This window comes from Triplophysa rosa, linkage group LG20 (assembly GCF_024868665.1).
Source record: "Triplophysa rosa linkage group LG20, Trosa_1v2, whole genome shotgun sequence".
NCBI lineage: Eukaryota > Metazoa > Chordata > Actinopteri > Cypriniformes > Nemacheilidae > Triplophysa > Triplophysa rosa.
The window spans coordinates 10,710,023-10,722,623 of NC_079909.1; the positions used below are offsets into that span (position 1 = coordinate 10,710,023).

The 12,601-nt window shown below is 38.0% G+C and overlaps 2 protein-coding genes across 2 annotated transcripts; one reads left to right on the forward strand and one right to left on the reverse strand.

Annotated features, from left to right (window-relative positions):
- Positions 1–2,139: 2,139 nt before the first annotated feature.
- slc2a9l1 (solute carrier family 2 member 9, like 1) lies at positions 2,140–9,912 on the reverse strand. Its single transcript, XM_057361461.1, has 13 exons — positions 9,798–9,912; positions 5,517–5,603; positions 5,211–5,306; positions 4,868–5,028; positions 4,598–4,722; positions 4,376–4,505; positions 4,122–4,270; positions 3,698–3,885; positions 3,493–3,603; positions 3,169–3,270; positions 3,017–3,092; positions 2,810–2,937; positions 2,140–2,492 (listed from the first exon to the last, which is right to left on the reverse strand). The coding sequence occupies exons 2-13, from the start codon at positions 5,538–5,540 to the stop codon at positions 2,313–2,315; spliced, it is 1,470 nt and encodes a 489-aa protein (XP_057217444.1). The 5' UTR covers positions 5,541–5,603; positions 9,798–9,912; the 3' UTR covers positions 2,140–2,312.
- On the forward strand, positions 9,223–11,955 carry psmd6 (proteasome 26S subunit, non-ATPase 6). Its single transcript, XM_057361462.1, has 8 exons — positions 9,223–9,496; positions 10,064–10,269; positions 10,521–10,666; positions 10,759–10,978; positions 11,064–11,172; positions 11,339–11,507; positions 11,589–11,666; positions 11,759–11,955. The coding sequence occupies exons 1-8, from the start codon at positions 9,352–9,354 to the stop codon at positions 11,853–11,855; spliced, it is 1,170 nt and encodes a 389-aa protein (XP_057217445.1). The 5' UTR covers positions 9,223–9,351; the 3' UTR covers positions 11,856–11,955.
- Positions 11,956–12,601: the final 646 nt, after the last annotated feature.

Sequence of the window (12,601 nt, forward strand, 5' to 3'; positions counted from 1 at the left end):
CTTTTACTTGTAGTGGAGTAATATTTGACCAGTAGCATCTGTACTTTCACTCAAGTAAGGAAGCTGTGTACTTCGTTCACCTCTGGTAACACATCTGGGTAGGGTTGCACCAGCCATTCGTAAGTTCTTTCTTAAATGTGAACGTAAAGTCCACACTAGAGGCTTTAACTACTAGCTAGTTTGTAAATAAATCAGTATGTTATTCGGTTGCACCATTTGGTCTTAAGGCAGCTGCCCTGATAACACACGTACATCTGGCAGATGCTGTTTGCTCATCCTCCCTACATCTCTGAGACGTCTGCTGTCAGATGTCATATAGACCTCTAGAAGATGTCTGTAAGATGTGCATGATTTAGAATGGATGTACAACAGCTCTTTCTAAGATGTTTAGCAGATGTTTTTACACAGCAGATGTTTTCCAGATCTCCAGATCTTTAGCAGACATCTTACAGATGTACCTGTGCTATTCGTAAACTCTTTGTAAAGTAATGCGTAGTCGCATAATATGACATTTACCTTCAATAGTCAAATAGCAGCCTTTAAATTCATGAGAATTTTTTATTAAATAGAATAGGCCTACTACCTATCATGAATAACATATTTCAAATTAGATTAATAAACAAATGCTGATTAAAAACAATACAGCCTAATTAACGCAATAATGAATTGATGATTGGTGATTTCATTTTACTGCCAACCGCCAATGAAATAAAAACATGATTTTATTTTGACGTGCACAACACAGGCAGATATACCAACCTGTTCTCACTCCCGACTCGTTACATATTTACGCTCGGTAAGCGCCCCACGGCGTCACTTTTGAACTAGCAGGGTACCCATGTGGCGTCGTTTTTCTGCTCCAGACCGAGATGCGTGCAATTCTTAGCATTTCATAATTATTTATGGTTTTAATATTTTGTAGCACCTAACCCCAACCACATCCTAAACTTAACCCTAACCACTTCTCAGCCATATAAAACACAGCACGCGAATAAAAGTACAGTCACAGGTATTTATTGCACAAACTGACCAAAAGCATTACATTACTCGTTTCGAAGACCTTTATGCACCAAAGCCGTACGATAACTTTACATGAAGATGCCGTGCGTGTCTGCAACTCTGCATGAGGTCGGCTCGGCACATAGTTACTCCTGACGGGAGGCTTCTGTCAAGTATTTAGTTTATACGTAACATTACGCTTCAACTAAGTTGAATGGTGCAACTCAAAAATATTTAATAGTGCGTAAATTGTAACTTTTAGTGCCCGTTTAAGTCAAAACTAGGCTAAATTGTAATTTACGCACAGCTGGTGCAACCGGCCCCAGATAACACCCATCAGGATCTTCTTTTCAAACTAGTTTTGAACTTAAATGGGTCATTCCCATTAGAGAATATGTTCATGAAGTTGTTTCTGTATGATATATTCTCCAGTGTACTGTGCATGATGCAGGCTGCTAAATTAATCCCAATGCTGTGACGTAAAGGACAGCTGAGGCGGTGATAAAACATACATTACTGCCACGATGTGATGTCGGTCATTATTGATGTGTGATGTGAACATGGTCTCTATTAAATCACAAATGAGTCTGGGAAGACCTGCCTGTCAGACATTGCTAAGAAATTCACTGAATATAAACTAAGAGGATTTACAGAGACATAAAGACGACGCACAATGAAACGGGTGGGCTGAGTCAACACTTAGTGACTAGTTAACTTCGCAGAGAAATGCAAAGAACATTATGCATTTTATAATTCAAACAATGTTAAGTCTCAAAGAAAAAAAATCCTAAAGACTTCTCTGGAAGATTTTTAAAAAGTTGATACATTTAAACTGCAACATCGAATAATATTTTGTTATAGCTAGGGCTGCAACTAACGATTATTTTGATAATCGATTAGTTGGGCGATTGTTTTTTCCGATTAATCGGTTAATCGGATAAAATGTAATTACATCTTTTGCTTATAATAAGTAAATCAGATATGGGAAAAGTATACACAACTGAACTCATTAGCCTTCTCCCAAAATGTTGTGAATGTCTCCATAATTAATACACCTGGTGAGTTGATTCAGGTGTGTCATATTAGAAGCAACTGACAATAGTCCCCTCACTATATTAAAGTCATTACAACTCAGGTGAATAATTTATGCCCAGTATTTATTAATTCAGTAGCCTATACAAATGCAGATACACAAATATACAATAAAATACACAGTCACATTTATTTCCTTTATATAATATAAATAGGTAATATTTTCCTTTCCTGTTCATATCCATCCATAATGACATAGATGTGCAGAGTAATCCCGAGTTTCACAGCTTTATCGCTAAGACCTCATCTTCAGATGATCCACAGACTCGAAGGTTCTTAAACTCTTGGGAAATCTCTAGAGGAGTTTTGCCTTTAGTTTCAGGAAGGACGAAGAAGACGAAGAGAGCAGCTATCAGACAAACGCAGGAGAAGAGAACAAAGCTCAGGGATTTCAGGGCGGCCTGCAGAACACATGCAGAACAGTGAATAGGAGCAGCTGAAAGCCTGACATTACACATTGCTTAGAATAAGAACATATAATAAGACACACATTCAAGAATTGCTCTTTCATTGCTGACTCTATAGATGATGGTGAAAGCTCCTTATTACGTAAAACCTTAATAAAACATATGACCCATGATGCATTTTCAAAGCTACCTATTCCTATGATGATCTGTGGGTATGTCTGACAGAAATGGTTGGGAATAAACGCTTCATTCCAAAACAATGGATTTCAGGTCAGTTATATTTTGAAGCCGTGAAATGGTTAAGAACTTACAATTACGAATGGAAACATAAATCCAGATATGGCGACCCCCAGCCAGCGCAAGATCCCGGTAAACATAAATGCAGCTGGACGGTATGACTGGATGAAGATCTCACTGGTGAAGGGTTGGGTTACTGCAGCTGTTAATCAGATTGATTTAAGTTTTTTGTATTGATTAAACACTATATAATCAGTGTGACGCAATATGTAATGGTTTACCTGGTCCTCCCGCAAAGAAAACATTAAAAAGAAAAATGAGGAAAACTGTGATGTATGGAATTACAAAGCTTGAGTCCTGCAGATGAAACAGGGACATGATGATAAAGGTCTGTTCTGTGTGAACTGACAGCTGTTATGTGATGGAGACTCACCTTCAGGTAAAGAGTAACAGTGATTAATGCCATGATGACTGACATCCCTCCAAACCCAATCCACAACAAAACCCTTCTCCCCACACTCTCAATGAGGAAGCTCTACACACACACACACACACACACACACACACACACACACACACACACACACACACACACACACACACACACACACACACACACACACACACACGCTTGTTTATAACCACACAAAAGAATCCAAAGAAACTATAAATTATACGTGTAAATACACATTACATTACAACACACTTTTAAAGAAAAGAATATAGCATTTCTTTCATAGCCAGCTCTGGGACATACACAGATTATTGAGGTGATAACTTCAGAGGTGCCTACGCCCAATGTGACATGACGAATCTTATCTACTGGAATACCGGCTTCCAAAAAGATGTTGAAAGAGAAGGAAGTGATCTGTGAGCAAGAGAGTGACAAATGTCACACACATATATAAATACATATATATCACATATGTACTGAACTTTTGAATGAAGGTTAAATGGTTTACAGCAGTGATGCCGCTAAACTGAATGCATCCACATATGACCAGCAGAGAAAGGACCTGCCAGCGCAGATGTTTCACCCGCAGCATATCCAGCAGACTCTTACTGTGTTCCCCTTGAATGACCGCCTGCTCGGCTAACATCTCCTCAATCTCCATCTTATATTCTCCTGGTCCCCACAGAAACTGCAGTGCTGCCGACAAAAGCACTCAATGAGTCAATGACAATAAAATGAAGAAATGTTCCGATTTTTAGCAATCGCCAGATACTCTACAGTAACACAGCTTACCTCAAAAAAGTTTAAATTCAGAAATACAAAACATTATTAATGGTATTCGATCGATGTAATTTTCTGAATTCCATTTAAAAAATCATCACATGCAGTACAGTATAGTACATACTCAAAAGATGTAAATTAAACTAAAGCACCTTTTCTGCACTCTTCTTTGTTTCCTTTCTCTATTAGAATATATCGGGGCGCATCGGGGAGGAACGGCAGGATTACCATCTGAACTGCACAGAAACATGTTGGGACACACAGCAGAATGTTCCACCATTCCTCACGGCCAAGAATTTCCCTGAACAACAAGAAACTTAATGAGATGCTTTCAAAGTAGCAATTAAAAAGTAGTGAGTATGAGAGTAAGACTGTTTTTGAGACAAGATAAATCATTAAATATTACCTCAGACCCACAAATTGTCCTGATAATTTACCGAAGAACAGAAACGTAGCAGTTGTGAGTATCACCATGCCTCTAATTTTTTTGGGTGAACTCTCTCCAAGATAGAGCGTATGAATGTTTCCACCTAACCCTTCATGAGGGGCAACAGAAAATGACTTTAAACAATTAAACAAACACAGTCTAGTCTGTCCTGTTCTTGTCATTCAAAGGGTGTCTGTTTACCTGATGTAAATCCGAACAGGAAGCGCGAAAACATGAGAAGTTCAAATGAGTTTGTGGGTCTGCTTATGTACATGAATATTGTAACCACAACTGCTAACCCACTGTTGAAGAGCATGGCTGTTTTTCTGAGGAAAACACACAAATGCACTTTTTTACACAGGCCTAATGTATTCAGATTATGAGATCCAAAAAGCTTATTCAACATCACTTTTTATAATATAAATTATTCGAAAACAGAATAGGGTGACAAAATGGAAAAAGTGGCATTACCTTCCCAGGTGACTGGTTACACATCTGACAGTCATGGAGCCTACAAGTCCTCCTACAGCAAAGAGAGAAACCACAGCAGACCAGATAAGGGTGACAGTCTTCTCTCCTGGATATTCCCCATAGCGATATGTCCAGCTACTGTTGATAAAGCTCTGAATGTACTGTGGAAAAGTAGACAAACAGATTTGACAAAAAACAGTTATGAATGCCATATTATTTGATTTTCAATTCAGGTCAGATTGTAAAGTATTTTTTTCTAATGTAATGGTTGTATATAAATACATTAATTTAAAATGTTAATGTAGTTTTTTTTTTAAAGAAAGCTCGTTTTGAGTGCACACACTGGAGATGGAGAGCTGATCACTGTGAGATGAAATCCAGTCTGATATGATCCAGCAAACCCAAGCACAACAATGAGGACCAGTGCTTTCCCACAAACCTAAAATTATAACCACTCTTTAATTAATTTAACATACACAACTTGGCATGCTGTTGTGCAATGTTTAGCCTTTTGTCAGAAGACTGTGGTTTAAGCATGAATGACATATTTAAACATATAGTTAAATGTTGTTCACATAGTTAGACAACAGTGAATCAGCTTTAAAAGATGTGTGGCTCAGAAATATAATTAAAGAGAACATATTCTTACCAATTCTTTAAATGCACTCTTCATGCTGATCTGCTTGTTGCGCGTCCATGTAGCATCTGAACTTCCATACAAAATGCAACGTGATCTCTGTTAAGCATTTGGAGCATTTTAGATTAATTTTTGACATTAGAGTGAGCATTCAGACTTTGCCTCTCTTGCCAGTAAGTGAGAGATTTATTGTAAACATTTATTTGGAATAATTGCAAAGGAAATATTGTTTTTAAAAGTTGCTCAGTTTTTGAATGCAGATTTTCTCGAGTTGTGATTGATACTATCCATTAGGGAGACTTAGGTAATGTTGGCCATAGAACAATGTGTTACATCAAAGTCTCCCAAACTGGGGTTTGTCATCATTTAAGGGTTCATTTAGGAAATGGATGGCAATAGATGCAAAGTAAACTAAATCAAAATGTGCATAATAAAAACTGTCATGATTCTGCCGCTTTTTGTTATGTTTCTGTTGGTCTAGTGGCGGGATCATGGCAGAACCCCATGTTTCATGTAGAGAGAGATATTTTGGTACGGATGGCCTGCCATACTCAGGTCTCGTTTTTGTCCCCGCCCTCTCGTTTCCCCATTATTGATGGTTAATGTTTTCATGGCCTGCACCTGTCCCCTCTTGATTTAGTTCCCTATTTTATGCCCTCGAGTCTTCTGTCCTGTGCTGGTTTATTGTCATTCGTCTCATGTGGGTGCGTTTCTGTCTGTGTTAGTCCAGTTTAGTTATTCGTACTCCAATGTGATTGTTATATGTAGTTTTGTAGGGTGTCCAGGTATTTTGTGTTTCTCCTTACCTGATTTTGTGAATACCCTTGTTCTTGTTTTACCCCATCATGGGTTTTTGTTTTGTCTTTTTGTTATTATTTATTAAAGCATTGTGTTAACCCCCTACCTGCCATCTGCGTTTGGGTCCTCCATTCCTGTGTGTCTTTGTCTCACCACCCAATACCGTGACAAAAAACATTATTATAAACAAAAACAAAAAAAAATGTAGAAATATAACACAAAGAAACAAAATAAAGAAACAAACGAAAAAATAAATAAAGAAATATATTCACAATACAAATATTCTATTTTTGAAAATAAAAACAAAGGGAGATAAAGGTCTTTCTGTCAGATGGTGCAAAAACAGCTTCTTTAATAGAAAAGTCAGGATGAATCACTACTGTAGGGGGTTACATAACCGACCAAGGTACATACAAATATAACACCTTTACCCCCTAAAAGTGACCAGTCACCAGTTAGATTAAACATATGTGTATATATACATTTCAATGAAAACTAGCAAACTAAAGACAATTTAATAATTTAAAATTGATTAAATTAATTCATGAAACATGAAAGCCTCATGAAACACAGCAGTTCCATCGAATAATGGAATGCATAGGCGATATAAAAAACTGGATGAGTAACAACTTTTTATTACTGAACTCGGACAAAACAGAAGTGTTACTTATTGGACCGAAAACTGCCATGCATAACAACCAAGAATACTGTCTAACTATTGACGGATGTTCCATAAAACCCTCGTCATCAGCTAAGAATCTTGGCGTTCCATTTCATAGTAATGTGTCATTTGAGAGCCACGTTGCCAACACCTGTAAAATTGTGTTTTTCCATTTTAAGAATATATCTAAACTACGTCATATGCTGTCAATGTCAGATGCAGAGAAGTTAATTCATGCATCAAGACTAGATTACTGTAATGCACTGTTAGGTGGTTGCCCTGCAGGCTTATTACAAAAAATCCAACTGGTCCAAAAGGCGACAGCTCGAGTTCTTACACGTACAAAAAAGTATGAACATATTAGCATGGTTCTGTCAACCTTGCACTGGTTACCTATAAAGCATCGCATTAACTTTAAAATCTTGCTTATTACCTATAAAGTCCTACATGGTTTAGCTCCTCAGTACTTGAGTAAACTCCTCTTGTATTACGTGCATTAGGCTCTCAGGCGTCCTGTCAGTTGGTAATACCTAGAATTTCAAAATCAAGTGCAGGTGGTAGATCCTTTTCCTATCTAGCGCCTAAACTTTGGAATAGTCTTCCCTGCACTGTCCGGGAGGCAGACACACTCTGTCAGTTTGAATCTAGACTAAAGACGCATCTTTTTAATCTTGCATACACTACTCTTCCATAATATAAATCTTCAGAGGGTTTAGGCTGCATTAGTTAGATCAACCGCAACCAAAAACACAACTGATGTCCTTGTTAGATCAAAGAGTGCAGAACAGTACTCTACTCTCAGCCAGTCTTGTCATTGTTCCAAGGTTACCACAGTGAGCAGGATGCAGTTCATGGCCTGACCTGATGGTAGAGCGGAGAATGGGAAGTGGGGACCTGACAAGAGCTGAGATGATAGAGCTGGATAAAGAAGGACGGGGTCACTTGACACTTATTCACTACAAAATTTCAAATGCTATTAGATTATTAATGATAATTTTAAATCTATAATTTACCTTATTAGTAAGTTTATTTATTTTTATTTAGCCTTGTTGCGCAAGCACTGTCGAGCTTGTGCAGAGGCAGCAGCTTTTGCCAGAGGGGAACGTGAATCCCCTGGTTGGGCCTGGGTTCTCCTGAGGTTTTTTTTCTCGATTGGAGTTTTGGGTTCCTCACCACCGTTTGCATACAGTTTTGCCTGGCCGGGGGGGCTGCTTTAGAATTTTTAGAAAGTTTTACTTAATTAATATTGTATATAGGTATTTATAGTCTGTTTAATATTTGACCTGTGTTTCTCTCTCCTTTATCTTAAATGTGTGCTTTCACTGTGCATGCGTGCTTGTCTGTGTGTGTGTGTGTGTGTGTGTGTGTGCATGCATGCGCGTCCGTGTGTGTGTCTCTATGTCTAAGTGTGTTAGTACGTGTGCATATTGTGTGTGTGGAGTGTTTTGTATGTGTGTGTGTCTGTCTTCTGTTTTCACCTTTTTCTTGTTTTTACAGGTACAACTTTAATTGTTTTGCTGGTCAATATGTCTCATGTACAGCTGCTTTGTAACAATGAAAATTGTAAAAAGCGCTAGCCTATACAGTATAAATAAAGTTGAGTTGAGTTGAGTTGAGTTAAAAAGTATAGATAGATAGTTCATCCAAAAATGAAAATTCGGTTATCATTTACTCACCCTTATACTCGTAGGCCCGGTTTCACAGACACGGCTTAGCTTAAGCCAGGACTATGCCTTAGTTGAATTAAGATATTTATGTCACTTTTATAAAATGCCTTATAAGAATACATTACTTGTGTGCATCTTGAGACAAAACAATGGCACTGATATATTTTAAGATATTTCTTGGCAAGCTATATTCAGTTAAGACATGTCACACATTCATTTTAGTCTGGGACTAGCTTTAAGCCTTGTCTGTGAAACCGGGCCATTTCAAACCTATATGACTTTTTTCTTCTGCAGAACACAAAACAATATATTTTGAAGAATGCTGGTAACCAAACGGCAATAGTTACACTTCAGACAATGCAAGTCAATGGGTACCGCCGTTGTTCGGTTAGCAACATTCTTCAAAATATCTTCTTTTGTGATACAAACGCCTTTATTCTCCAAGTAGATATACGGCACACAGCCCATTCGGAGATTTAGGGTGCACGTGCCATAATTGAAACTGTGCGATATAAAATATACCCAGATGGGGGCGGTAAAGGCATTTCTCATACTCCACGAACGCTCTTTTCCTTGTTTCGTTGTCTAAAGGTGGAGGAAGTGAATTCACATTTTTTGTTTAGATTTCCCCCTAGTCATCGTTGCCTTCACTTTACCACTATCACATCCAGCCGTAACATATACACCTGTCCGTTACCAGATCTCTTTTAACTCTGCAGAAATGCCTTTGGAGAACCTGGAGGAAGAGGGTTTACCTAAAAACCCCAATCTCAGGATAGCTCAGCTGAAGTTTCTACTGACTCTCGATGATCACAGGCATGATGCTAAAGTGAAAAGCGAGCTGATGGATGCCATCAAACAAAACAGTACGTTAAGTTACACATTTTGCATATGTGGTAGTTAAAGTTTTTTATTATTGTAATATATTTTCTCGCGGGGGGTCGTGTAATCATTTTGGGGGTTCAGTTAGCTGAAGAGCTAAATCACGTAGCATGCTAGCTTATTAGCTGCTAATTGTTATTTGATTGTTATTTTGTTCTTAAGATTTTTATTTTTATTTGATTTACGTGTCGTCTCATATTGCATACTGTTTTCCTCGTAACTTAGTTTTTATAATATACAAGTTAGTAAGACAAGTGTAACAGTAAGATACATAACTTAGTCTACCTTCTATATGCTCTTGTCATTATGTCGATCGATGTTTCTCAGTCCTGCTTGGTCTTCTTCTAGCAGTTAACATTATGTAACGTTATATTTCCTACGATCTTCACATTTTGGAAATATCTTATCCAATTCACTTCGTAAGCTCAGTGTTCAATTGGGTGTCACATATTGGCTAAGGAATTAAATCGTGCGGGGTTCACCCCCACAAGCCAGAATGTAAAAATACTGACAAGATGAAGATACATTATATCTCTGTAATTGTTTTGTAGACATGGCCCCGTACTATGAAGCCCTATGCAAAGAGCTGAAATGGCAGGTGGACACGGATCTGTTGAGTAAAATGAAGAAAGCCAATGAGGAGGAATTGAAACGACTTGATGATGTTCTGGAAGATGCTGAGAAGAGCCTCGGAGAAAGTGAGATCAGAGATGCCATGATGGCCAAAGCTGAATATCTCATACGCATTGGTGATAAGGTGAGAAATATACAAATAGTTGCTTGAGCAATTTTTGAAAGACCAAACTTTAAGGGGGTGTATTGGATTTTCCGTTTTATCTTTTCATCTGAACTAAATCTGTATTTTATGCTTGAATCTTTCTTCAATGTAAAGTTAGCTTGTTGTACACTATTTGTGTTTTTTAAATGTACTGATTTAAATAATTATTTTCTGCTTTTATTCTGTCTGTATTTCTTGCATTTACTATTTAATATTTCTCCGTCAATTAGGAAGGAGCCCTGACTGCCTTCAGGAAGACTTATGACAAGACCGTTGCCCTTGGGCATCGCTTGGATATTGTCTTTTACCTGCTGAGGATTGGCCTGTTTTACATGGACAATGACCTCATCACCCGGAACACTGAGAAAGCCAAAAGGTACTTAAAAAAAAAAAATGTCCAACACACATTAAAGTATAGCCTGACACATGAACAGTGAATATATTTACAGTTTCTCACGTTGCTTTCAGTCTGATCGAGGAAGGCGGAGACTGGGACAGAAGGAATCGCCTGAAGGTGTATCAGGGTCTTTACTGTGTGGCCATCCGTGATTTCAAGCAGGCAGCAGAGCTTTTTCTGGATACCGTCTCCACATTTACCTCTTATGAGCTTATGGACTACAAGACGTTTGTTACATACACTGTGTATGTGTGTATGATAGCACTCAAGCGGCCGGACCTGAGAGAGAAGGTACAATGTGCAATAAATATTCATTGATATAATTTACAAATCGGAATTACTGTGTAACATGAGTGTTGTTAATCTGATCTGTCAGGTGATTAAAGGTGCTGAGATCCTAGAGGTGTTGCACAGTTTACCTTCCGTCCGTCAGTATCTCTTCTCTCTGTACGAGTGCCGTTATTCTGTATTTTTTCAGTCGTTGGGTAAGTTATAGAGAAACAGGATAATGTTAGACACTTTAAGTATGAAATAAATGTATCATTGTTTACATAAGAGTAAGTACTTTACCAGATACTTTTATTGAAAGTAGATTTTTACTTGAGGAAAAAGACTAGCTATTTATCAAAATATTCTGTTTCTCTCCTTTAGCTCGAGTAGAACAGGAGATGAAGCAGGACTGGTTGTTCGCGCCTCACTACCGTTACTATGTTCGTGAGATGCGCATCCTTGCCTATAGCCAGCTGCTGGAATCCTACCGATCCCTCACACTGGGATATATGGCAGAGGCTTTTGGAGTCAGCACAGAATTCATCGACCAGTACGTTACATTCAACCCGGAGCACAATCCTGTCTCTCTTCAAGCTATTTCTAAGCTCATGTTTGGTCTCTTTCTCTCAAGGGAACTCTCACGATTCATCGCTGCAGGCCGCCTACATTGCAAGATCGACAAAGTCAATGAAATCGTGGAAACCAACAGGTGAGATTTAAATGTTCATATATCTCACGCGTTAAGTATTTAATCGTGCACTACATTTACTGTAAACCCCTTCTTTATCGTCTTGCTTTCAGACCTGATAGTAAGAACTGGCAGTACCAGGAAACCATAAAGAAGGGAGATCTCCTGCTGAACAGAGTGCAGAAGCTGTCTAGAGTGATCAACATGTAGTCCAGTCTGTGCTGACGTTTGTTCAATCTCAGTATCTTTTCTGGAAAGCAACTTGACTTTTGTTTTATGTACAGTATATAATAAAACTGAAAGAAAACTGCCATGTTTTTTGTTGTTCAAGAGTGGAAAGAACAGAGTCTGACACATTGTTTCTTATAAATAACTGTATAAATTATTTTTTATATTTACAGAAACTTGTTACAAAACAAATATACTATACAATCTTTTTCTTTAAATATTAAGTCAATCTACCCTACTGTTTGTTCATGAATTACATAGCAGCCAACACACAAAAGTCCAGCTGAGCAAATGATTTTGAATATGTATACAAAAAGACAAAAAAATCAAAATATACACACTTGTACACGTTTAAATGTAGAGGCTTCTTTCCCAAAAAGCAAACTGTTTTATCCTCGATTCACATTCCAAACCTGTGGTGTTTCGATCAAACATGTTCACTTTCATCATGAAAACAGTGGAGTTACAATTTCAAGGTAAACAGTACATTTATCTGCCTAAAACATGGTTAAAATCACTGATTTATAGAGCCACAATGTGTTGTTCACAAAAATATCCCGAATATCAAAAGTAGTCAAAGTCATATAAGAATACAGGCAGGAAGCTTTCATCATATTGTTGAGTTCCTCCGGCCGTGTGTTTCATCGATCGGTGGCCCGCATCAGAATTACGGCTCTACTCGAGGGGGAAAGCGCAAGATATGAGATTCCTAGGCAGGTTTACAAAGC

Coding starts and splice junctions, on each gene's coding strand:
- slc2a9l1 (XM_057361461.1), bottom strand. CDS start 5,540: ATGAAGAGTGCATTTAAAGAATTG. Junction 3,271..3,492: donor TTATCACCTCAATAATCTGT/GTATGTCCCAGA, acceptor GTGTGTGTGTAG/AGCTTCCTCATTGAGAGTGT. Junction 2,938..3,016: donor TTTCTTTGCGGGAGGACCAG/GTAAACCATTAC, acceptor TCTGATTAACAG/CTGCAGTAACCCAACCCTTC.
- psmd6 (XM_057361462.1), top strand. CDS start 9,352: ATGCCTTTGGAGAACCTGGAGGAAGAGGGTTTACCTAAAAACCCCAAT. Junction 11,173..11,338: donor TGTATTTTTTCAGTCGTTGG/GTAAGTTATAGA, acceptor TCTCTCCTTTAG/CTCGAGTAGAACAGGAGATG. Junction 11,667..11,758: donor GAAATCGTGGAAACCAACAG/GTGAGATTTAAA, acceptor TCTTGCTTTCAG/ACCTGATAGTAAGAACTGGC.